Raw genomic sequence first — 27,820 nt, 5'->3', positions numbered from 1 at the left:
CCGTACCATTCTTGTTCTTCTCTACCATCAACCATTCAGGAAGAGATCGAGCCAGGGTCTCTGCTCGACTCTCAACCATCACCACCGGCGGAACCTCAACCGCTAATACCGGTGCCACCTCCTGCATATTCACCGGCATCACCATCAACCCCGCCATCTCCTGAGCAGCGAGAGGACGAATCAGAGGACGAGTCAGAGGACGGCTCGGAGGCCAACAAAGAGAATGAGACCGACGGTCATCTGTCCGCCGTTCTCATGAACACGGTGAAAGCTGTGGTGGTGTACGTGTTGGACCACGTACTGAAGTTGTATCGACAGGAGATTTGCAACGGCTGTGTGGTGAGTCATCCTAGTCAGAATCAGCACCCGTGTTTGGATGATGAACCCGACTACTTTTACATGTCACATTTTGAACCTGTGAACAAAAGGCTGTTGAAGGAGACGCTTATTTCAGCCGTCTCATGCGCTCTTGAGAGACGCTTCATTCGTATCTCATCCGGCAGGATCCTCGGGCTCGTGGAGGCCTTTCTGTATGATCTGAAATACGCCACTCGCATTAGCAGGAAAATACAAACGGTACTTGACACGTTGGTTGGCGACAGCAGAGCTAAGCAGTGCATGTTGAAGGATGCGTTTGAGATATGGGAAGACAAACAACCAGAGGAGGGTAAAATTGTGCGTGTGGAATTCTAAATCCCGCAAGTTGTGTTGTCATGATTGAAGATTTCTTCATATTCTCCTGAAAACAAGTAAAAAAAAAATTTTTTTTTTTTTTTTAAAAAAAACATGGGGAATCTTCCTCAAAGAATGTGGGCCTGTGTAGAAGAACACATGATTGTTGATCGTTTAGTCTCTGTTTTGAATCAAGTTATCAAAAACAAGACAAATTGCTCTGTTTAGAGACGATGAGGTTATTCACAGATTGTGTTTTTGCTCTTACTTTTATTGTAGCTAAAAATGAAAATAATGTGGCGTGAATAAAAACATAAAATGCTAATCATGTTTGTCGTTTTTTCATAAACTTTGGAGAGACGTGGGGTAAACATGTCTGAGAAACGTGTCATGAAAAAAGTGTATTATAACCCCTCTCACCCGGGGAGTTTTGGACGGTTAGATAGACTACACAGAGCTGTGCAGGATGAAACCGGTAAAAAAGTAAATATTGAAAAAGTCAAAGAATTCCTCTCAGAGCAGGACACTTACACTCTCCATAAACCAGCCAGAGTACATTTTACCCGAAATAGAGTGTTTGTACCCCGACCTCTGGTTCAATTTCAGGCTGACCTTTGCGATATGCAGGCTTTGGTGAAACACAACGACGGTTACAATTATCTCTTGACCGTTATAGATGTATTTTCAAAAAAGGCCTACGTAAGGACACTAAAGAGAAAATCAGCCCCCGAGGTTGTCAGGGCCTTTGAGTCTGTTTTGATAGAGAGCCAGAGCCCTGAAAAGTTACAGACAGACGCCGGTAAAGAGTTTTTCAACAGAAATTTCAAGAGCCTGATGAAGAAACACGGCATTACTCACTTTGCCACAGGGAGCGATCTCAAAGCCTCGGTGGTGGAGAGATTTAACCGCACGTTGAAAACGAGAATGTGGAGGTATTTCACAGCCAAAAATACACGCAGGTACTTGGACGTGTTGCAGGATTTGGTCAAAAGTTACAACAACAGCTACCACAAGAGTATAAAAATGACCCCTGTGCAGGTCACGGTTGAAAATACTCCTCAAGTTTTTCAAAACCTGTATGGTTCTTTTCCTCTCCGCTACAAAGAAAAGTTTAAGCTTAATTTTAGCAGGGGGATCTGGTGAGAATATCTAAACTGAGAGGTGTGTTTGATAAAAAGTACGAGCAGAGCTTTTCCGACGAGCTGTTTACTGTATCTGAATGCACTCCTCGTCTACCTCCTGTTTACAAACTCAAAGATTTTGATGGGGAACCAATAAAGGGGACCTTTTATGAAGCCGAGTTGCAAAAAGTACAGGTGGCTCCCGACAAACTCTACCGAGTGGACGAAATTTTAGACAGGAGAGTAGTGCGAGGTGAAAAACAGGCTTTGGTACGGTGGAAAAATTGGCCCGAAAAGTTCAACAGCTGGGTCAAGGTCAAGGATCTGAAAGATGCATAAAACCGCTTCTCTACCACCCCACAACCTTCACGCTGTTACTACAAGGATTTGGTTTAATTTTGTCAGCGTCCAACAAGATGCCCTGATGCTCTTGATATTCCGTGATGTATTTTTCTCTGCTCTCCTGGTCTACAGCCTCGGGAGGGTAACCCGAAGCCTCTTGCTTTCCTTTTAAAAACGTCTGCATGTACTTTAAAAAGATTGAATCGTCGCGACGTTCAAAATGCCAGACCTCTGTGATTTGTGACAGGCGATAACCCATCTCCAGAGCCTTGTTAAATTCAGGAGTGACCCAAACCCCCTTTAACGCTCTGGCCTCATCGTCGTGACTACAGGGTCCGCTTTAAGCATTCAACTCAGCGCAAGTGCGGCACAGTGTAAACACCAGTTTACCAGCGAGTGTTCTGTAAGGTAACACGGGAAAATACAAACCCCTCGGTGGATACACCGTTGCTCTGATTAACCCAAAGTAGGCGCTCGGATCTTTAAAATCTCTGTAAATGATTTCCGGGTGACCTAGAGGATAAGGGAAGCTGCAGTTTACATACGGGTAGAGAGACGTGACGTCTACGTAACGCACGCTCTCATTCTGTTCTGCCGTATGTCGCAGTCTCACAGTGCAGGTCCTCCCCCCATACAGAGCGTCGCGGGGAAGGAGCGGCTGCGGGGGGTCGTAACGCCCGAGGAACTCTTTCACGCTCGCGTCACTTTTTTTCAATTCATTCCATCTATGTTCCCTCATAACTATCACTTTTACCCCATACACAGATTGTAGCGTTTCCAGCCTCCTCATGGTGCTCGAATGAAGCTCTTCGAATGTGGTGTGGGTGAGCGGACAGCGGTCCTGCGGCTGAAAGCACTGGGGGCATCCGTGATAAAAGCAGCCCAGAAATTCCCACACATACTTATCGCTCCCCCTCTCTGCATAACCGTCTACACAGTAGGTGCCCAGCTGTTTTTCACCCGCGTTAAGCGCGAAGATACCTTCTTCGTGAGAGACCCATTCCAACCATTGTATGCTGCAGTGTGAGAATGATCTGTATTGTCTTTTGTAGTGGTCAGGTGAAGGGATGGCCAACGAGTTTGGGGTCAGAAAATGAGTGACAAATACTTTCATGCAAGCCGAGGCTATAGTGGAGCGACTAAATGGATCTACCCCCGTCTCCTCAATGAAACCTTTTCTAAATGTTGTACAGGCTTCTGCGAGAATGTTGACGTCATTTTCACAATAAAGGAGCGACTCTTTTGCAAAGTTAAACACGCCGTGACGCACCGCTTTTGAGCTAAATCTGTGAGGAAAATAGCCTTTAACTTTATCTTCAAAACCCAGAGCCCTGGGCATTGCTGAAAGAGGCATAGTTAAAAAACACAGAGAATCTATGTATTTTTGTTGAAAATCCGGTTCTGTAAAACAGATGACTTTACTCCCATGCATGATAAGAGAAGGTTTTATTCCTAGAGCTATCATAGCGTCAAATCCTTTTGAATTGTGCGCTATAAACACAGCGTTGCGATAGGCTGTGTTTCTGAAACGCAGAACAAAGTCGGTGGCGCACGAAGAGCCCCAAGAGCTCCATTTCTCTCCCATTAAGGATTTTGTGCACACCAGGAACGGTCTGTGCACGGATCTCTCGTCTGTGTATGTTTCAAAGTCGTAAAAAACAATGTTTTGGTTGTGATCTTTGTTGGGTTTTAACTGTTGAATGTAACACTGGTGAGATTTTTTCTCATCACCCTCGGGAAGTACTTGTCCACATATTTTACATTTAAGTTTTTCACACACGTGGGGTTTACACGCGCTGTCAATCCCAGTGTACCACAACCTGTAACATTTTCTGCATTGCTTATACAAATCGCATTGGCTGTGTTTGACAGAGGTTTCTCGCGGAGCCGAGCTTGTTCTCTCCACCTGCTCTTTGTGCTTTCTCATACAGTAATCTGAACGACACGTACGGTGACAGTCTGCGCAAGAAACAGGCTGAAATGTCAGTTTACAACACCGGGGGTCTAAACACACAGAGCAGTGATCCCAACAGCGATGGCTGCATACGCTGTCGTATCCTGTATAGCACTCTTTACAGACATAAGAAGCGCCCAAAAAAGACTTTAGATTTTTTATGCCATAGTAATGATTTTCATGGAGAAAAAGATACGCTGTTTTGTCTTTTTTGGGAGTTGCTGTGTGAAATTTAGCGAGGGTGCGGCTGTCTTTGATTCTGTAAAACACCACGATCTTACAGTCTAAAGCCTTTTCAAAGAGTGACACGTCACTAAAACTCACATCTCTGTGATCTGTGAATCCCACTCTGTTCTGAAACTCCGCCCCTATTCTCTCAGCCTCTCTGTGACTGATGGACGGGTGTAGCAGGAGAGCCAGATTAATGGCAAAACACAGATTGTTGTCTGGGTTTTCTACAACGTAGAGAAATCTTCTCCTCTTGTTCACCACTTCGCTGTCTAGCATAGAATCCAACTTTATTCTACCTGCACCACGCGGGTTACGAATCAACTGAACCGCTAATTCTAGATCCTGATCGGTCATGAGTGACATATTAGACTGAACGAGTTCATCCAACAAGTTTTGAAAAGTGGCTAGACCTGTGTCATCTTCGTTTGTTCTCGCTAAGCGGGACACGTTCTTACTAAAGTGTTGTCCCCTCAGTTCCATTTGAATAATATCCTGCGCTTGGGAAAATATTCTGTCACACAGTTCCTGCGCCGTACCCATGACACTGCCGTAGAAATCTCCGTAATCAGCCACACCTGAAGGAGTGGGAAACCTTAATATTTGTCTTATTTCTACGTTGTTAAATCTATCACGATTCACTACAACGGGTTGAGGGTCCCTCTGGGGAAGGGTTTGTATCACTTCATCAATTGTCTCATCTGCCCATTGTTGTTGCTGTTGCTGCTGTGGTCGCGGCCGAGGCGGTGATAATGCTGGGGTTAAAGGGTCAAGAATGCGTTCTCCATCTACAGAGGAGACGGGATGGGGGGATAGGATTTGCTCCGTGTTACCCCCTGTCTGAATTTCCAAAAGCTCCAGGGCATCATCTAAATCTCTGAAGCGCTCTAATTGAGATACTCTGGGGTCGGGTTCATTGTTGGGAGAGCGTGCGGCCCTGTGTGAAGGCGTGCAGGGCTCTGAGAGGTATGAATTGGAGGTTTCATTCTCTAAGCTGACAGTCTCTAACAACGAGTGAAAATGATCTAAACTTTCGACAATGGAATGAGCATGATTCAAATCCTCTAATGCATTGTTTAAAGCTAAAAAAGGGTCCTGGGGAGTTTCGGGGTACTCCTCAGGATCCATGATTTACTAATAAAAAAATAATTTAAAAAAACAAAACATTAAAACATAAATGTGTAAACAACACTAAAACATAATACCCCTTCTTGCGTTGTTGTTGTTGCAAAAGTACTCTAGAACCCTTTGGAATTTATATTACAGATCTAATGTTTAAAATATAACACACCTTATAAAAAAACTTACGGTTTCTGCGAATATCGTAGTCCGATCCCGAGCTACTCTCAGTCGGGGTCCTGGAGTGTCTGCGCCCGCGGGTATTGTCGGCACTCGGGCCCCCGGAGGAGGATGAGGAGGAAGAGGAGGAGCTCGATGCAGAGGTGGAGCTGTCCCGTCTTCTGGTTGTCTTTTTCGGCCGGCGGCTGCTTGGAGCACGGACGGCCGTCTCTCTCTCTTCTCGGTTAGCGGGGATTTCTCTATCATTTGGTGATGCACCTGCGACAACGGGGCTTGATGGACCGGCGAGAACTGGGCCTGGGTCTGGTTGTTGCGTCAAATTTTCCTCAACAGGCGGGCCTTCAACTGCGCTTGACGGAGCGGCAATAGCATTTGACGGCTCGCCAGGCGGGGTTTGATGCAGCCGCTGGGTCGGGTGAAGGCTCTCCTGGTAGAATTTTCCTCAACAGGTGGGTCTTCTACAGCTCTTGGTGGAGTGGCAACAGCGTTTGACGGACCGGTTAGGATGGGGGGTCCAACCGGCTCATTTGCGGCGACAGCGTTTGACGGGTCAGTTAGGATGGGGGGTCCGGCCGTTGTATCAGGTGTGATGAGGGGTTCTGGAGGAGGAGGAGGAGACGGCGGAGGTGGAGAAGGGTAACCTTCCACTGAAACATAAATAAAATATATAATAATAATGTAAAAACACACTGGAATTTGTGGTAAAATAAAATAACACACTTACAATGATCGAAGACGAACTCCAGTTCTTCAAGAGTATAGTCTCTCATGATTTCTGCAAAAATGTCATCATATCATAAATATGTCACAAATTACGTGTTAGCAAACAAATAAATAAATAAAACTTACGGGGATGGTTCATGTACATCGTAAGAGCGTTTCAGGGTTCTGACACGTAGTAGAAGTTGTCTCCAGATGTCTTCTGAACAGGTTCCAGTATGTTTACGCTCTCTCTTAGAACATTTCATTTTCGATGGATTTTTGCTCTTACCTATTATCTGCAGATTTTTCCCATACGGTATAAGTCTGCGTTATATAGATATGTATATTATTCTCTGTTTCTCACACAGCATAACGCTAAAAAGGGTGGTGACCTTTGACCTAGCAGTTATGAGAACCGGTATGCGCTGCGGGGTGTGTGTCAGCTAGAATACAGAGACGAGACGGAAGGATTCGTTCTTCAAAACCTGTATAACGTGGGAACCCTAATTTTCTTTGTATTTTACACAGCCCCTTTTCTTGAGGATCGCGTCTGTTTGTGGTTTCTCCTCTTTTAATTTCTCCCCACAAGCTGGAGAGCCTCGCACGGCTTCACACCTCTCCATCAACCCGGAGTTCCATCAACGGCCGTCTTTTTAACATTTTTATATTTTGCAGTTTATTTTTCGATACGGTTAAAATATATTTTTTAATTCAGTTGTAAAAAAGATTTAAAAAGTATAGATTAAAAAACCTAGACAATGTCGCGTCTCATCGACCCCCCCTGGTCAGAAGAATGATGAGGTAACCTCGCCTTCTTGCATGAAAGAATGATGACGTATCATTCTCTCATTGGATGGACTGATTATCCTCTCATTGGATGGACAGGAGGCGGGTTTAGTGACGTGGCAACATCCCATTGGATGGACAGGAGGCGGGATTAATCCTAATGCTGCATTCTCATTGGATGAAAGGGGGAGGGGATTAATCCTAATGCTGCATTCTCATTGGTCCAAACAGAACAACGAGAACAATAGACCTGTCACTTTTGACAAGAAGTGCATTATATACTCTCTTACAGACACACACACAAACACACACACAAAAACTCACGCACACACAGACACGCACACACAGACACACAAACACACATACACACACACAGACACACACACAGACACATACACACATACACAAAAACACACACACACAGACACACACACAGACACAAACACACACACACACACACAGAGACACATAGACACACACACACACACACACACAAACAGACACACAGAGACACACACACACAGATACACACACACACACAGACACACAAACAAACACACAGAGACACACACACACACACAAACAAACACACAGAGACACACACACACACACACACACACACACAGACACACACACAGAGACACACACACAGACACAGATACATACACACACACACAAAAATACACACACACAGACACACAGACACACACAGACACAAACACACACAAAAACACACAGACACACACACACACACACACACACACACACACACACACACACACACACACACAGAGAGACACACACAGACACACACACACACACAGACACATACACACAGACACGCACACACAGACACATACACACATACACAAAAACACACACAGACACACACACAGAGACACATACAGAGACACATAGACACACACACACACACAAACAGACACACAGACACACACTGACACACACATAGACACACACACACACAAACAGACACACACAAACACACACACACAGACACACACACACACACACACACAAACAAACACACAGAGACACACACGCATACACACAGATACACACACACACAGACACACACACAGACACACACACACACACACACACACACAAACACACACACACACACACACACGCATACACACAGATACACACACACACAGACACACACACACAAAGACACACACACAGACACAAAAACACAAAAATACACACACACAGACACACACACACACACACACAAACAGACACACACTGACACACAAACACACAGACACACACAGACACAAACACACACAAAAACACACACACACAGACACACAACCACACAGAGACACACGCACACACACAGACACATGCACATAGAGACACACACACACACAAACACAGACACACACACACACACAGACACACACATGCAGACACACACACTGAGACACACACACACAAAGATTAAGAATAGAATCGGTATCAAGGTAAAAGGTTATTTAGTGAAGAAATGAAGAGGATCATCGTGTTCAATATCGGGATCACTTTGACGTCACACACAGACACACACACACACACAGACACACACAAACACACACACACACACACACACACAGACACACACACACACACACAAACAAACACACAGAGACACACACACACGCATACACACAGATACACACACACACAGACACACACACACACACACAAAGACACACACACAGACACAAAAATACACACACACAGACACACACACACACACAAACAGACACACACTGACACACACAAACACACAGACACACACAAACACACACAAAAACACACACAGACACTCATCGTGTTCAATATCGGGATCACTTTGACGTCCTTGGGTTGAAGATGTTCCTCCATCATATCACTTCTTTCTGGAACATCAGACGGCTTAAAGAAAGTAAAACTAGGAAAGGTTCCAAACCTGAGAACATCTGGCAGAACATCACACACTGTGGGTAAGAAGAATTAGACACATCTTTAAAGGCTTATTCAATAAATCAGCTGTTAAAAAAAAAAGGTCATGTCTGTTTCATCAGAGTTTTTAATTCCACATTTCTTACAGGAAACAAAAGAATTCACAGCCCGTCATTACAACAAACACGAACAGTATTCACGAGGAGGACTTTTACCTGTTAGTGCATTTTGAAAGATTCAGCGTATCCCTGCTTCCTGTCTGTGAAAAGTATAAAAAGTATAAAGTGTAAATCTCAGAGTCTCTCACAGCTGGACCTGATCAGCTTGTGACCCTTCTGCGGTTAAATCAGGGTTATGAGGGATGACTGATGGGCATATCATGAACAAGGTCACGGCTAACATGCAGCAGCAGCTCTGAGACATGACCTTTGAACTCAGATCATAAAGAAGAAGAAGAGCTCCTAAAAGGGAGGAAAGTGTTCCCATATGATCTCCATGAAGAAACATGCCTGAAATTTTACAGCTGTGACATGAATGAAACAAACAATAAAAACAGAAACCATCTCCAGGATTTATCTGGGCCCCATGACCAGTTCTCACATCAAGGCCCCTCCCTCACAGCCAGAGATATTAACCACACCTCCATGACACTAGCGAGCCTTTAACAGAGGTCAACAACATTTCTGATGTAGACGGTGTGCAGGAGTTAACGTTGAACAAAAATAATAAATGACCCGACATCAGGTAACTAGGACTGTTGTCGTTGCCATGGTAACCAGCAGGTATCTCAGATTTAAATATTCTGCTTTCATTCGACGACTTTCAATAACTCTAACTTCACTTGAAATGTAACTTTTTCATTTTTGAATCTGAACTTTTCAGGTCTCTAGTGTTTTTTTACGACTGACAGTTCTGAACCCACCCCCCTAACATAGATAACTTAAACCTTAGACTGTGACACAGTGAGATTTAAATAATGTGGTGACTGCACATTGTCTTTAACACCCGGCTAATGGGGGCTAACAAGTCTTCTACACAGTAACAGATATATACAGTGATGGTCGGGATAGCACCCGAGTTCTGCTGCGAACAAAAGTCATGAAGACTAGTTTAATGCACACTAAACTGGTTTCAGCTAATCTTTGACCTAAATAATAAAGACTCAGCTCAGATGTGTGCTCAGAGTTTGTAACATTAGAGTTTTGGCCACTTAGAAACCTGGTTCCAACAGGGTCCCTCCCAAACGTCCTACTTGATCTTTAGAAGTCAGAAGTGTTCAGACATTGGGCCGCTCCAAACCCACAGAAACATTTAGTTTGTCCACCTACCAGATCATAAATCACGCCTGCTCTGAATCAGAGTCTGTTTATTTAACCCACAGACCCTCTCTGGGTCTAAACCTGGGTCTTGACCCCGGCTGAGGGGGGAGCAGCTCCCTGTTTGTCATGAGCCCCAGAGATCCAGTGGTAGCAGTCTGTGGCATTCTTGTTTTGTGGTTGGACGTCATAGCGGGTGCAGTACACGATGCCCAGCACCACCATCACCACGATGAAGAGGCACAGAGGCACCAGGAGGCCCACCAGGAGCCAGGTGCTGCTCTGCTTCTGCCCCAGCCCCGCCTCCTCCTCCGCATCCACCATGGTCCTGCTCCCCCCGCTCTCACTCACAGGAGGTTGGGAGGGGGTGAGCTGGGTGGGAACAGCAGGGTCTTGGGAGCGTGTGATCTCCTCTGCTTCCTTCCCCAGTTCCTCCTCTGGGAGCTCTGTGTTTTCCCTGAGGGCATAATGGTCCTCTACGCCGTGGTTGCTTGAATCTGTTGGCATGTCGAGGTCTCTGACTGGATCATCTAGATTTCCTGGTTCCTGGCTGGATGTGGTTATTACTGCCCACCAATTCCAGGCCCCCCCAGAGATGGTAGAGGTGGAGAGGAGGGGGGGGGCTGTGGTGGTTCTCTCTTCATCTTCTTCATCCTCCTCATACCAGTCGTGGGTTGAGATGGATTCCATGGTGGGTGGAGGAGTGGGGTGGATAGTTGTTGGTAACACCTCCTGCTCAGATCTCTGCCCAATGTCCAACAGGTATGTTGCTCCAGTGTCCAGATTCTCCTTTTCCTCCTCTGCTGGAGGGTCAGGTGCTAAATCAAAAGGGGAGCTAGTGACCCAAATCACATCAGAGTCCTGAACCCTGGGCGGGTCAGTAAGCCAGTCCAGAGACGGCTCCTCTTCTGGAGGCCAGTCGGTGTGGCTTTGCTGGGGGTTCCAGTCGTACTCAGGTTCCCACACTGGCTGGTGGGTTCCCCAAGGGAAAGGAGGTGTGACAGCAGACTGTTCATCCTCCTCCCCTCTCTTACGACAGGAGGAGTGATCTGCCCTGAGCTCGTATCCTTCCACGCAATAACACTCAAATCCCCCCACATAGTTCACACACATCTGCTCACAGGTCCCAGGGATCAGGCACTCATCATCGTCCTGACACCTACTGCGGTCTTCCAACAATGGGGAGTAACCCAGATGACAGTGACAGATATGAGAGCCTACTGTGTTCTCACAGGCATGATCACATGGTTCATTCAAACACTCGTCTACGTCCTCACAGATGCCTGTGTCCTCCAGGGCGTACCCATCCCAACATTGACACACAAACGACCCCTGAGCGTTCACACAGAGCTGCTCACACGGACTCTGCAGACACTCGTCCACATCCACACAGCTTTGTTCATCTGGAGTCAGCATGAACCCCTCAGGACAGGCACAGCCGTACCCATTAGTCAGGGGGAGGCACTTTGTCTTACAGGGGGCGCCCTGACAGACGACAGTCAGCTCGCAGGTCTGTCTGTCGTCTCTCAGCTGATACCCATCGGCACACTCGCAGTAAAAGTGACCTCCAGTCGGCTTACAGTAATGTTCACATCCACCGTTATCCTGCTCGCACCTTTTCTGAGTTACAGGAGAATTGGAGCACAGAGGGGGGTCTCTAGACCACCCTACTGAGCCGTCGTCTTTCTGTGTACACAGAACAGACTGCTCATCCTCGCTGTCTTCAGGGCAGGGCACGGTGGCCACAGATCCAAAGGGGATATGGGTGAGCAGAGTGCTGAGAAGGTTAAAAGGTGTGCTGTAGAGGGCGTTACCTGCCCCCTCACTCCACAATGCTGCACACATTCCTTCAAAGGCGTAGTAACAGAGATACCCGTCCACAGACACTGAGCAAGCTCCGTCTAGCCACTTGAAGTTCTCATTGTTATCCTGGCTGTTGTAGCCCATCACCACACAGCGGGGCACAGAGCAGGCATTGGGTGAGTCCTCTTTCAGCCAGTTTGTGTACTCTGTGTCCTGGTCTCCTGTAGTCCAGGAGAAGCCCCTGAGTGGGCGGCTGGCAGTGCACTGTCGAGGCTGACGCTGCAGGCCGATCCAGACCTGAACCTTACTGCGAGAGTGACGAAGGTCCAGGGTGGAGAAAAGCGAGGCGATAATGGCTGCATCCCTCCGGTGTTTGATGGTTGCCAGCGTCCCTCCTTTCTTCTTGCAAGCTCTCCATGAGTCCAGGAAGGTCTTTCTTTGGAAGTAGACCACCAAACAGCCGTCCTCAGTGCACAGGGCATCAGTCTCAGTGAGGTCCTGAGCCAACACAGACGACGCTCCACAGAGTAGAGCCAGCAGGGAGGCGAGGAGCAGAACCAAAGCCATCCTGTCTGAGGACTGAACAAATCTAAACTTTGACTCCCCCTCTGTCTTTTATCTCCCCGCTCTCTCAAAGATGGTCTCTGTTGGCCGACTTCTGTTTTCTATCCAAACTTTTCTCTCTTCATCTAAACTCTTTGTTTCTGTCGACGATTCTCCGTCTGCCTGAGCTCCACACGGAGAGAAAAACGAATGAGAGCTGCAGGTCAGCAACGAGCTCACAGAGCAGTGAGGGGGAGGAGAGAGAGAGGGAGGGGGGACAGGGAGGGGAGAGAAAGAGGGAAAAAGGCTGAGGGTGGGCAGAGGGGGATGGAGAGGAGAAGAAGGAATGGGCCGAGGAAAAGACTGTATTTTTTTGGAGGAGGGGGTGTGTGTGTGTGTGTGTGGGGAGGGGGGCAGAGAACTGAGCGTTTCTTTCTTTTTCAGAGCTCGTCATATGGTTTTCATAAGTGAACATAGTTTAGACACACACACACACCAGCACAAGCACACGCACACACACAAGCACACACACACACACACACACACACACACACACACACACAAAGACACACACACATGAACTGTTATGGTACAGTCTAATCTCTGGAACAGATGCAGTGATCATGAGTTATCTTCCGTCTCCTCTCTCTGTGTTCCTGTGTGATTTGTCTCACTCGTTGTTCTTCACATTTTTTTTGTTGAACATGAGACAAGCAGGAAGTGAACATGAGATGAGCAGGAAGGGAACATGAAAACCTCCCACAGAGAACGACTCGTTCCTTCTGACCTCGCGTGACACTCTTTATTTGTAACTCACAGTCAACACCAGCTGGTCAGGCTGTTCATGGAGGGGCTGTTGGTTTTGTTCGCTGTTGTTAGCTTGATTGTTAATGAAGAGTAATTACTAGTTAGCACACCTAGAAGATAAAGTCTGGATTACGCCGGCTAATTCATGCTGAGCTGCAGCAGCCACAGCTGCCTCTGGTCTCTTCAGTAAGATGTTGAACTGCATGCAGCTTTAAAGAGGACATATTATCCCCCTCTTCCACCTTTTCAAACAGTCCCCTGTGGTCTAAATGAAACATCTGTGTTGTGCTTTGGTCAAAATATAACATGAATCAAGCACCAGAGGAGGTTTGTGACCCTGTATAAACCAGCTCTCTCAGAACGCTCCGTTTTGGTGTGTGTGTCTCTTTAAATGAGCCCCCCCTGAGTTTTCCCCATAGACGTCACTCCTTCACTAGAGGGAATAAAAATGGCGGACCTGCGTTAAATTTTTGTTCTAGGCTGGGGGTGGAGTTCATGGGTGGAGATACCAGGGGAGGGGAGGGGATTTTTTTTTTTTTACCAGAATCCCACTGTGACATCACAAGGAGAGCACATTTGAAATGGAGCATTTTTCTCTGTGTTGTAAGACTTATGCAGACCACAAACAAAGGACTGGGTGGATTTATTTCACATTTTATGGGTCGTTAGACACTCAGGTTACCCAAATATATGTTCAACAACACCATAGAAGTGGATTTCTCATCATATGTCCCCTTTAATATAAACATAACGGGGGCATTGGAATCGTCTGTTTTTTCTAAGGAAGGTTCCTAACTGAGTGAAATGACCCATAAGCATTTAAGTGGCGGCCATGATAAGAGCCGCTTGAATTCTCTAAAAGCAAAGGAAAGGTGGGTCAAAGCTTCCTTTATAACCTCCTTTAGGATACACTGGACCATCCTTTACCAAAGGAGATGAGATAATGCTGTCCCACAATTCCTTGCGGCCGCAACATTTAAAGCGAGTCGCGCATCCGACCGTTCACGAAAACTAACGATGACCCTGTGGAGACAATCTGCATTTTGTTTATTTATTGATTTGACTTTTGTTATTGCCTTTGTATTTATTTTATTTCTTTATTTCTTTATTTGTATTTTGTGTGTGAAGAAGGTGAACATTTATACATTCTTGTATGAAGTTTAGTGAAGATGCCTCGCTGTTATTTGATGTTGATTCCTACAAGAAATTGTAAAATAAAACGTTGTTAATAAAAAGGAAAAGTAAAAAAACAATGACCAAAAAGGGTCAAAGCGTCAAGATCATGTAAGTTACCATTTGAATAATATGCCTTGAATAAAAGAAAAACGTGTTGTGAACGTGTCGTGAATGTGTCATGAATGTGTCGTTAACATGTCGTGATGTCATGAATGTGTCGTGAATATGTCGTGGTGTCATGAATGTGTCGTGCTGTCATGAATGTGTCGTGAATGTGTCATGATGTGTCGTGAACATATCGTGATGTCATGAACGTGTCGTGATGTCATAAATGTGTCGTGATGTCATGAATGTATTGTGATGTCATGAATGTGTCGTGATGTCGTGAATGTGTCGTGATGTCATGATGTGTCGTGAACATATCGTGATGTCATAAATGTGTCGTGATGTCATGATGTGTCGTGAACATATCGTGATGTTATGAATGTGTTGTGATGTCATGAATGTGTTGTGATGTCATGAATGTGTCGTGATGTCGTGAATGTGTCGTGATGTCATGATGAGTCGTGAACATATCGTGATGTCATAAATGTGTCGTGATGTCATGATGTGTCGTGAACATATCGTGATGTTATGAATGTGTCGTGATGTCATGATGAGTCGTGAACATATCGTGATGTCATGAATGTGTCGTGATGTCATGATGTGTCGTTAACATATCGTGATGTCATGAATGTGTCGTGATGTCGTGAATGTGTTGTGATGTCATGAATGTGTCGTGATGTCATGAATGTGTCGTGATGTCATGAATGTGTCGTGATGTCATGATGTCATGAACGTGTCGCGATGTCGTGAACATGTCGTGATATCATGAATGTGTCGTGATGTCATGATGTGTCGTGATGTCATGATGTGTCGTGAAGATATCGTGATGTCATGAATGTGTCGTGATGTCGGGAATGTGTCCTGATATTGTGAATGTGTCGTGATGTTGTGAATGTGTCGTGATGTCGTGATGTCATGAATGTGTCGTGATGTCAGGAATGTGTCGTGATGTTGTGAATGTGTCGTGATGTCGCGATGTCATGAATGTGTCGTGATGCCGTGAACGTGTCGTGATGCCATGAATGTGTCGTGATGTCATGATGTGTCGTGAAAGATATCGTGATGTCATGAATGTGTCGTGATGTCGTGAATGTGTTGTGATGTTGTGAATGTGTCGTGATGTCGTGAATGTGTCGTGATGTCGTGAACGTGTCGTGATGTCATGAATGTGTCGTGATGTCGTGAACGTGTCGTGATGTCATGAATGTGTTGTGATGTCTTGAACATGTCGTGATGTCATGAATGTGTCATGAACGTGTCATCACGAGAGCCACCAGTCACTGATCAGAGCCACCAGTCACTGATCAGTGGTCTGAGATAAAACACACTCCTGGGGTCTGAAGTCTTTAAAGGGTGTCTGCGTGTTGGTTCAGAGGTCTGCACCAGGTCCAGGTCCTGATAATCGGACTCACCAACACACAAAGATGAAAGTGAAAAATTTAAACAGATGTAACGTCACAGCTGGAAGATAAAGAAGTAAACGGAGTGTGGATGAAGGAAAATGTTTGGTCAAAAGTGATGTTTTTATTTAACAGATTATCTGCTTGTTGAAGAAAATTAATTTTAACGTTACAACAAAAACAGGAAGTGTTCAGAGTTTGTGTCTAATCAGCTAAATAAGTCCTCCAGAATGAATCCTACGGTTCAGTTCAACATCCAACTCAGAGGTTCCATTTTACTCGGCTGTGAAATAATGTTGTCTCGAGCTTACACTTCGCTCTGTGGGTTTGGAGTCAGAATCCAAAGTATGAGACACATTTAAATTAGATTGAAGAAGGGTTCATCCTCTGGCTGTCATAGATGTCTGGACGCTGTGGGGTAGGTTAAAGGTCAAACAGATGAAAGCACAATGAGGAGACAGGGTGGACAAGCAGACAGAAACATCTGATTGGTTGATAGCATCCTCTCACAGGCCTGTATTAAACAGGATGTTTGAAGCTGTTTTTTCTCTTTGCTTTCACATGAAATGTTTCAATGAGCTCAACACTGAGAATCTACAACCACCTCATTCAACAAACCAAGAGCCCTTCTTATGACAGGGTCTCTTATCCTGGGGTCAGAGGTCAGACTGTTAGTGGGGAGGGGGGTCAGACAGGGTCTCCATAGTGATAATGCAGACTGCTGATTCGATTTGGTAATGTATCTAGATCTTTTGTTGCTGATTCACTCGTTCAAACCCTGAGGGTCTGATTCTCTAAGAATAGATTACAGTCTCTAATATCTCTATAACTGGTTCCTCCGGTTCTCCGTGTCTGAGTCTAACTCTCCAAGCTCTGATGATCTTCAGACACAAACACAGTTAGCTCTTGTTTAGTGTGTGAATGTGGAGAGGAGCTATCTGCAGCTCTACTCTGCACAGAGCTGCACTCTCACTCTGACGGAGCTGCACTCTCACTCTCACACTGATGGAGCTGCACTCTCACACTGACTGAGCTGACCATTAAATCAACTTTAGACTATTCACATAGAATTCAAGACATGCACACACACACGCACACACACACACACACACACACACACACAATTGTGTGTCTGTGAAATGGAGATAAAAACACACACTGTACATTAATTAGAGTCAGACTGTGTTCTGTTTTTATCGCGGGTTTGTGGTCAACTCGTTCTGCCCTGAAAACGTTCTCACGCTCCGACTGATCCCAGAATACAACAGGAAGTGAGGGGGGTGTTTTTAAAGGACCCACTAGTTCCACAGCCATATATGTCCCTGTGTGTGTGTGTGTGTGTGTGTGTGTGTGTGTTTTCTCAGCAGGGTATTTTTATCACTGAGCTTAGATCCTGCAATACCAAGAACAAAAAGCTTTCGCTGAACCTCAGTGACTTTTATTATCATTATCATCATCATCTTCATCTTCCTGAGATCTGACCGAAACATGTGGAGCAGCTGACTCAAACAACGTCTGAAGAATTCTTCATTATAAACCATAAACCATCACGTGTGTGTTCCTGTAAAATCCCTCCTGAACGCCTCCTGGGCTCCACATTGTTTTCAACTGTGTAACAACAACAGGGTGTGTGTGTGTGTGTGTGTGTGTGTGTGTGTGTGTGTGTGTGTGTGTGTGTGTGTGTGTGTGTGTGTGTGCGTGTTCATCAAGGAGCTTCAAAATTACAGAGAATTGTTCGGTTTTGTGACACACAGTCTTTGTTCCTGTGTGGGCCGTCTGCTAACATTTAGCATTCAGTGATGCAGCTACAAAACACAGACCTTCACTCAGACACTTCAGTGTCCCCTTTAATAATTTATCATATAATATATATTACCTCAATCAGAGCAGCACATGTCAATAACAGACCTCAGGGGTGCTTCTCAGATAAACCAGTTTAGCCTAGCTTAGCATAAAAACAGAAAATGTGTGTGAGTGGAGAGAGATGGGGAGAGAAGAGAAAGGAGGAAACAATCAGAAACAGGAGCCAAACTGATCTCTGGGGACGACCAGGAGCTGTTTCTTATTGGTTGAGGGGTCACATGGTCTTTTTAGGAGAAGGAGGAGGATGTCTTTATACAGGAGGAGTCACCTCATTTTCTCCTTAAACCACTTCAGGGTAAAAAAACAGGTACAGATCTTTAAATGTCTGCTGCTGTGTGTGTGTGTGTGTGTGTGTGTGTGTGTGTGTGTGTGTGTGTGTGTGTGTGTGTGTGTGTGTGTGTGTGCATGTGTAACTGTCTCGCTCTGACGGACAGCATGCAGCAGAGAATGATGGAAGATAAAGTTATGAGAATAAAGAGTCCATCAGTATTAACTGATCCATTCATACACATTCACACACTGATGGTAGATCAATCAATCAATCAATCAATCAATTTTTATTTGTATAGCGTCAACTCATAACAAGTGTTATCTCGAGACACTTTACAAAAAGCAGGTAAAATACCTTACTCATTGTTATGTTACAAAAAGCAGGTAAAATACCTTACTCATTGTTATGTTACAAAAAGCAGGTAAAATATCTTACTTATTGCTATGTTACATAGCAATAAGTTCTTGTTCTGGCAAGCCGTCAACCAACGATCTTGAGGAGCCTAAGAGAGCTCAAGAGCTCCCAGGAAAGTAGGTGGTTAGTGACTGAGATTTACAGATAGATATATGCAGTAATATGATGTACTGTGTATGCACAGAGAGAGAGAGAGAGAGAGAGAGGAGCTCAAGGTGCCAGTTCCCCCGGTAGTCTAAGCCTATAGTAACATAACTAAGAGCTGGTCTACACCAGCACCAGCCCTAACTATAAGATTTATCAAAAAGGAAAGTTTTAAGTCTATTCTTAAAAATACAGACTGTGTCTGCCTCCCGGACCCTGGCTGGAAGGCGGTTCCAGAGGAGAGGAGCCCGATAACTGAAGGCTTTACCCCCCATAGTACACTTAGAGACTGTAGGTACCACTAGTAGGCCTGCATTCTGGAACCGTAATGTTCTCGAGGGGCAGTACGGCACTAGTATCTCCTTAAGATAAGATGGTGCCTGGCCATTTAGAGCTTTGTAAGTGAGAAGAAGGATCTTGAATTCTATTCTAGACTGTATAGGGAGCCAGGGCAGAGAAGCCAGGACAGGAGTGATGTGGTCCCATTTCCTGGTTCTGGTCAGTACACGAGCTGTAGCGTTCTGGACTAGTTGAAGAGTCTTTAGAGACCCACCAGAGCACCCCGACAAAAGAGAATTACAATAATGCAACCTGGAGGTAACAAATGCATGAACTAGTTTTTCTGCATCACTTTGCGACAGGATATTCCTGATCTTGGATATATTACGAAGGTGAAAATAGGCTGTTCTTGAAATTTGCCTGATGTGAGAGCTAAAAGACATATCTTGATCAAATAGAACTCCTAGATTCCTAACAGTGGTGCTAGATGCCAGGCTGATGTCACTAAGGACAGTCAAATCACTAGAAAAAGTCTCTCTGAGGTCTTTAGGGCCTAGCACAATAACTTCAGTCTTGTCTGAGTTAAGTAGCAAAAAATGTCTGGTCATCCAGGTCCTAACGTCCTTAAGGCACGTTTCTAGCTGACATAACTGACTGGTGCCATCGGGCTTCATTGATACATAAAGCTGAGTACCATCTGCATAACAATGAAACTGTATGGAGTGTTTCCTCATAATATTTCCCAGAGGAAGCATATATAATGTAAAGAGAATTCGTCCAAGTCTGAACCTTGTGGGATTCCATGGCAAACTTTAGTGTGCATAGAGGACTCATCATTAACATGTACAAACTGAGATCGGTCTGATAAGTAGGATTCAAACCAACTTAAAGCAGTCCCTGTAATTCCAAGTAAATGTTCTAGTCCGTATAATAGGATCTGATGGTCAATGGTGTCAAAAGCAGCACTAAGATCTAACAAGACGAGCACAGAGAGAAGTCCCCTGTCTGAAGCTAGAAGTAGATCGTTTGTAACTTTAACTAGTGCAGTCTCAGTGCTATGGTGGACTCTAAATCCTGACTGAAACTCAAATAAACTGTTGTCATGGAGAAAGTCACACAGCTGATTAGCTACCACCTTCTCCAGGATCTTCGAGATAAAAGGAAGGTTGGATATAGGCCTGTAATTAGCTAGAGTTCCTGAATCTAGAGTAGGCTTTTTAAGTAGAGGTTTGATTTTTTTTTTTTTGATACTTTAAATGCCTGTGGTACATAGCCTGCCAGTAAAGACGAATTGATCATATCTAATATAGAGTTGCTAACTAAGGGAAAGACTTCCTTAAACAGCTTGGTTGGGATTGGGTCTAAAAGACAGGTGGACGGTTTCGACGCAGAAAAAATGGAATATAGCTCTGAAAGGTCGATTGGAGAAAAACAGTCGAGACTAATATCTGGTCCTGGAACTGTCTCTGCCGTATCAGACGTATCTGCACCAGGTAAGGGCAGAAGGTTACCAATTTTGTCTCTGATGTCTAGAATTTTGTTGTTGAAAAAGCTCAGGAAATCATTACTGCTGAGGGCTAAAGGAATACAAGGCTCAATGGAGCCATGACTCTCTGTCAGCCTGGCTACAGTGCTGAAAAGGTATCTAGGATTGCTTTTGTTTTCCTCGATTAGAGAGGAGTAGTAGGCAGCTCGAGCGTGACGTAGAGCCTTCATATATTTTCTATGACTATCCTGCCAGAATAAACAAGATTCTTCCGTTTTGGTCGAGCGCCATATTCTTTCAAAATTCCGCGACGATTGTTTTAGAGTATGGGTTTCTGAGTTGAACCATGGAGCCACTCTCCGCCGCTTGACAACTCTCCGTTCCAGGGGAGCAATTGAATCAAGAGTAACTCTCAGCGAATCTACTATCAACAAACTGATCTAGCTGAGAGGGACTAAAGCTATCATAAGAGTTTCCAACTGGGTTGAAACACGGTACTGAATCAAAAGCAGCTGAAATAGCTTCCTTAAATCTAGCCACAGCACTTTCAGACAAACTTCTAGAGAGCACACTTCTTCCAAGCAGAGATAATTCTGGCAGGACAAAGTCGAATGTAATAAGGAAATGGTCTGATAGAAGAGGATTTTCTAGGAAAACTGTAAGGTTATGGATTTCAATGCCATAAGCTAAAACAAGATCCAGGGTGTGGTTGAAACGATGAGTAGGTTCATTTACACCCTGGGTGAAACCAATAGAGTCTAATAGTGACATGAAAGCTGTGCTAAGGCTATCATTATCAACATCCACATGGATATTGAAGTCACCTACAACAATTATTCTATCACTGCTAAGGACTAAATCTGATAAAAATTCTGCAAATTCAGATAGAAACTCAGAATATGGGCCAGGAGGGCGGTAAACTACAACAACTAGAACTGGCTGAAAGGTTCTTGAGACTGGATGTGAAAGACTAAGAACAAGGCTTTCAAAAGAAGAAAAATTCAGCTTTGGTCGAGGGTTAACTAGAAGATCAGAATTAAAAATAGCTGCTACTCCACCACCTCGTCCGGTGTAAAATGACTGGGAGGAGTGGATTCATTCAAACTAACATATTCATCTCGACACAGCCAGGTTTCAGTCAAAAAAAGTAAATCAATATGCTGATCTGATATCAGATCATTCACTAAAAGAGATTTGGGTGCTAAGGACCTAATGTTCAAAAGTCTGCAGTGAATTTTCTGATTTTTTAGCAAAATCGTATTCGTAGTTTTGATTCTAATGAGATTTTGACGATTTACGCCATTTGGATGACTTATAAAAATGGGTCTGGGCCGGGGGACAGACACAGTACCTATAGTATAACTACAGTTCGATTCAGAATTACAGCTATAGTGACTGGGAGACAGATCTAAGGGAGGCGCAGAGAAGCGTGTAAGACTGCAGCTCTGCCTCCTGGTCTGAACTCTGTGTTGTTGTCAAGATTTTGGACTAATAACCTCTGCTATGTTTCTAGATAATAGAGCTGCACCGTCCAAAGTGGGATGGATGCCGTCTCTAGCTAGCAGACCAGGTTTTCCCCAAAAAGACTGCCAGTTATCTATGAAGCCCACATCATGTGCTGGACACCACCTCGACAGCCAGCGGTTGAGTGATGACATGCAGCTATACATGTCATCACTGGTCTGATTTGGGAGGGGTCCAGAGAACACTACGGAGTCCGACATCGTCTTAGCAAAAGTACACACCGACTCCACATTAACCTTAGTACCTTCCGACTGGCGTAGTCGGGAGTCATTTGTGCCAACATGAATTACGATTGTATCAAATCTACCTTTAGTCTTTGTCAGCAACTTTAAATGAGATGCAATGTCGCCCGCTCTGGCCCCGGACCAATAACGACAGAGCGGATCGGCAGACCAATCAGAGCAGACTTGGCCCACATGGGGTCTAACAGTCTGGGCTCAGCAGAGTGTAGCTGATGGACTCAGAGCGTAGAGGGAGCAAGGAGGAGCAGTAAATGAAAACAGACACTTTTTTCAGACTTTAGCTATTGTGAACGTACAAAAGTAGGTACATATATTAAATATACGAACCCCAAAAAGGGCATAATATGGGCTCTTTAACTCATCCATTCATACACATTCACACACTGATGGTAGAGGCTGCTGTGTAAAGAGTCCATCAGTATTAACTCATCCAGTCTGACAGGGCTAGTGAGCTGAAGCTCATGTTGTTTTTTTCGGGTTAGGTCTCGTGTTTTATCAGAAATTATTTTTCTAAAAACAGAACGATACAGAATAATCCTTGATGTCATTCAGTCCCCTTATCCCTGTAACACATGTAAGCTCAGATATTAGCTTAACCTAGCGTCAAGGTTTGAATTCATATTTTATAATCACTATAATCACATCTGAATATCTGTAGTTTGGAGTAACAGACAAAGGGACCCTGTCCTCTGGAGGTTGACTTCTGAAAATCCTGGATCTGTGTTAAATCCTCCATGATGGTCCCTGAGCTGTGTTTCTGCTCTGTGGATTCAGTTTCTCTGTGGGAGGGTGTCGAGTGAAGCTGCTCTGTGTTCATGTGCTCAGCTCCTCCTGAGAACACTGGAATTACACGTTTTGGTTGTGACCTACAGAAGATTATAATTTAGAAACAGTCAGGAGTCCTGCAGAGGACGTTCTGTGAGGAGGATCAACCCCGAGCAGAGGGCTGAGCTCCACATACCAACACACAGATTGTCTTTAAATTAAATTATCATGAATGTAAATACATTTACATTCAGCTCAGAGGGGAGGGGTCAAAGGTCACATCACACTTTATAAAGCACTTCACGTTGTTGTTCCAGGAGCTGCTCAGCAGATGCTAGCTCTGCCAATGCTAGCTGACACCTCTGATTACACTCAGTGTCTCTGTGATAAAGTAAAAGAAATGTCAACATTTTGAAGTGTCATTGGTGTTCTAATCACTTATCTGCTTTTGTCTGGCTGCACAATGCTTCTGTTGGCCAGGATTAGGGGACGTTAGGGGAGGTTCACAGAAGATATAGCAATTATTGCACTTCCTGGGAAAAAAACAAAACTTTACTACGCCTGTTCCTCGAACCACAACATTACGTTCTTAAATTCTGTGACGTGTTCCAGAGATAAATCAGATCCACATTGTGTTCCTTTGTTTATCTGTTCCCTCTCACAGCTCCTCACCATTAACCCCGAGGAGGGGAGAGGGGGGTCTAATCCAAGCCGGCCGGAATTCCTTCAGCATATTTTCCTCCTGCAGAGAGGAGTCATGGCTCTAGAAACATAAATAAGGTCGTGTGAACGCTGAGGAGCATTCTGCTCTTCTTTAATGAAAAAAAATGACCTGACACTGAGAGAACATTCCTACTTTAACCTCCGCTCTGCGAACTGTAAACATTTAGCGCTCAGAACGTTCTCCATGATCCTACCTTCACAAGAGTGTTTAGTATGTTCTAAGAGTGTTTAGTGTGTTCTAAGAGTGTTTAGTATGTTCTAAGAGTGTTTAGTATGTTCTAAGAGAGTTTAGTATGTTCTAAGAGAGTTTAGTATGTTCTTAGTGTTTAGTATGTTCTAAAAGTGTTTAGTATGTTCTAATTGAGATTAGTATGTTCTTAGTGTTTAGTATGTTTCTAGTGTGTTTAGTGTGTTCTTAGTGTTCAGTATGATCCTAGTGTGTTTAGTATGTTTAGTGTTTAGTGTGTTCTTAGTGTTTAGTATGTTCTAAGAGAGTTTAGTATGTTCTTAGTGTTTAGTATATTCCTAGTGTGTTTAGTATGTTTAGTGTTTAGTGTGTTCTTAGTGTTTAGTATGTATGTTCTAAGAGAGTTTAGTATGTTCTTAGTGTTTAGTATGTTCCTAGTGTGTTTAGTGTGTTCTTAGTGTTCAGTATGTTCCTAGTGTGTTTAGTATGTTCTTAGTGTTCCGTGTGTTCTTAGTGTTTAGTATGTTCTAAGAGAGTTTAGTATGTTCTTACTGTTTAGTATGTTCCTAGTGTGTTTAGTGTGTTCTCAGTGTTCAGTATGTTCCTAGTGTCTTTAATATGTTCTTAGTGTTTAGTATGTTCTAAGAGTGTTCAGTATGTTCTTAGTGTTTAGTATGTACTAAGAGAGTTTAGTATGTTCTTAGTGTGTTTAGTATGTTCTAAGAGAGTTTAGTATGTTCTTAGTGTTTAGTATGTTCCTAGTGTGTTTAGTGTGTTCTTAGTGTTCAGTATGTTCCTAGTGTGTTTAGTATGTTCTTAGTGTTTCGTGTGTTCCTAGTGTTTAGTATGTTCTAAGAGAGTTTAGTATGTTCTTAGTGTTTAGTATGTTCTAAGAGAGTTTAGTATGTTCTTAGTGTGTTTAGTATGTTCTAAGTGAGTTTAGTATGTTCTTAGTGTTTAGTATGTTCCTAGTGTGTTTAGTGTGTTCAGTATGTTCCCAGTGTTTAGTGTGTTCTTAGTGTGTTTAGTATGTTCTAAGAGAGTTTAGTATGTTCTTAGTGTTTAGTATGTTCCTAGTGCTTAGTATGTACTAAGAGAGTTTAGTATGTTCTTAGTGTGTTTAGTATGTTCTAAGTGAGTTTAGTATGTTCTAAGAGAGTTTAGTGTGTTCTTAGTGTTCCGTATGTTCTAAGAGTGTTTAGTATGTTCTTAGTGTTTAGTATGTACTAAGAGAGTTTAGTATGTTCTTAGTGTGTTTAGTATGTTCTAAGAGAGTTTAGTATGTTCTTAGTGTTTAGTATGTTCTAAGGGAGTTTAGTATGTTCTTAGTGTTTAGTATGTTCCTAGTGTGTTTAGTGTGTTCTTAGTGTTCAGTATGTTCCTAGTGTGTTTAGTATGTTCTTAGTGTTTCGTGTGTTCTTAGTGTTTAGTATGTTCTAAGAGAGTTTAGTATGTTCTTAGTGTTTAGTATGTTCTAAGAGAGTTTAGTATGTTCTTAGTGTGTTTAGTATGTTCTAAGTGAGTTTAGTATGTTCTTAGTGTTTAGTATGTTCCTAGTGTGTTTAGTGTGTTCAGTATGTTCCCAGTGTTTAGTGTGTTCTTAGTGTGTTTAGTATGTTCTAAGAGAGTTTAGTATGTTCTTAGTGTTTAGTATGTTCCTAGTGCTTAGTATGTACTAAGAGAGTTTAGTATGTTCTTAGTGTGTTTAGTATGTTCTAAGTGAGTTTAGTATGTTCTAAGAGAGTTTAGTATGTTCTTAGTGTTCAGTATGTTCCTAGTGTGTTTAGTATGTTCTTAGTGTTCCGTGTGTTCTTAGTGTTTCGTATGTTCTAAGAGTGTTCAGTATGTTCTTAGTGTTTAGTATGTTCTTAGTGTTTCGTATGTTCTAAGAGTGTTTAGTATGTTCTTAGTGTTTAGTATGTTCTAAGAGAGTTTCCTATGTTCTTAGTGTTTAGTATGTTCCTAGTGTTTTTAGTATGTTCTAAGAGTTTAGTATGTTCTTAGTGTTTAGTATGTTCTAAGAGAGTTTAGTATGTTCTTACTGTTCAGCATGTTCCTAGTGTGTTTAGTGTGTTCTTAGTGTTCAGTATGTTCCTAGTGTGTTTAGTATGTTCTTAGTGTTTCGTGTGTTCTTAGTGTTTAGTATGTTCTGAGAGTTTAGTATGTTCTTAGTGTTTAGTATATTCCTAGTGTGTTTAGTATGTTCTTAGTGTTTAGTGTGTTCTTAGTGTTTAGTATGTTCTAAGAGAGTTTAGTATGTTCTTAGTGTTTAGTATGTTCCTAGTGCTTAGTATGTACTAAGAGAGTTTAGTATGTTCTTAGTGTGTTTAGTATGTTCTAAGTGAGTTTAGTATGTTCTTAGTGTTTAGTATGTTCCTAGTGTGTTTAGTGTGTTCAGTATGTTCCCAGTGTTTAGTGTGTTCTTAGTGTGTTTAGTATGTTCTAAGAGAGTTTAGTATGTTCTTAGTGTTTAGTATGTTCCTAGTGCTTAGTATGTACTAAGAGAGTTTAGTATGTTCTTAGTGTGTTTAGTATGTTCTAAGTGAGTTTAGTATGTTCTAAGAGAGTTTAGTATGTTCTTAGTGTTCAGTATGTTCCTAGTGTGTTTAGTATGTTCTTAGTGTTCCGTGTGTTCTAAGAGAGTTTAGTATGTTCTTAGTGTTTAGTATGTTCTAAGAGAGTTTAGTATGTTCTTAGTGTTTCGTATGTTCTAAGAGTGTTCAGTATGTTCTTAGTGTTTAGTATGTTCTAAGAGAGTTTAGTATGTTCTTAGTGTTTCGTATGTTCTAAGAGTGTTTAGTATGTTCTTAGTGTTTAGTATGTTCTAAGAGAGTTTAGTATGTTCTTAGTGTTTAGTATGTTTTAAGAGTGTTTAGTATGTTCTAAGAGAGTTTAGTATGTTCTTAGTGTTTAGTATGTTCTTAGTGTTTAGTATGTTCTAAGAGTTTCCTATGTTCTTAGTGTTTAGTATGTTCCTAGTGTTTTTAGTATGTTCTTAGTGTTTGATATGTTCTAAGAGAGTTTAGTATGTTCTTAGTGTTTAGTATGTTCCTAGTGTGTTTATTGTGTTTTCAGTGTTCAGTATGTTCTTAGTGTGTTTAGTATGTTCTAAGAGAGTTTAGTATGTTCTTACTGTTCAGCATGTTCCTAGTGTTTAGTATGTTTCGAGTTTAGTATATTCCTAGTGTGTTTAGTATGTTCTAAGAGAGTTTAGTATGTTCTTAGTGTTTAGTATGTTCCTAGTGTGTTTAGTATGTTCTAAGAGTTTAGTATGTTATTAGTGTTTAGTATGTATTAAGTGTTTAGTATGTTCCTAGTGTGTTTAGTATGTTCTTAATGTTTAGTATGTTCCTAGTGTGTTTAGTATGTTCTAAGAGACTTTAGTATGTTCTTAGTGCTGAGTATGTTCCTAGTGTGTTTAGTATGTTCTTAGTGTTCCGTGTGTTCTTAGTGTTTAGTATGTTCTAAGAGAGTTTAGTATGTTCTTAGTGTTTAGTATGTTCTAAGAGTTTAGTATGTTCTTAGTGTTTCGTATGTTCTAAGAGTGTTCAGTATGTTCTTAGTGTTTAGTATGTTCTTAGTGTTTCGTATGTTCTAAGAGTGTTTAGTATGTTCTTAGTGTTTAGTATGTTCTAAGAGAGTTTAGTATGTTCTTAGTGTTTAGTATGTTTTAAGAGTGTTTAGTATGTTCTAAGAGAGTTTAGTATGTTCTTAGTGT

The 27,820-nt window shown here is 43.0% G+C and overlaps 1 protein-coding gene across 1 annotated transcript; it reads right to left on the bottom strand.

Annotated features, from left to right (window-relative positions):
• Positions 1-9,168: 9,168 nt before the first annotated feature.
• On the bottom strand, positions 9,169-12,967 carry cd248a (CD248 molecule, endosialin a). Its single transcript, XM_061031098.1, has one exon. The coding sequence runs from the start codon at positions 12,738-12,740 to the stop codon at positions 10,449-10,451; it is 2,292 nt and encodes a 763-aa protein (XP_060887081.1). The 5' UTR covers positions 12,741-12,967; the 3' UTR covers positions 9,169-10,448.
• Between the last annotated feature and the right edge of the window lie 14,853 nt (positions 12,968-27,820).

The sequence above is a fragment of the Labrus mixtus genome, chromosome 23 (assembly GCF_963584025.1).
Source record: "Labrus mixtus chromosome 23, fLabMix1.1, whole genome shotgun sequence".
Taxonomy (NCBI): Eukaryota; Metazoa; Chordata; class Actinopteri; order Labriformes; family Labridae; genus Labrus; species Labrus mixtus.
The sequence above is the reverse complement of the archived record's forward strand: the minus strand, read 5'-3'. Positions and strand labels throughout refer to the sequence as shown.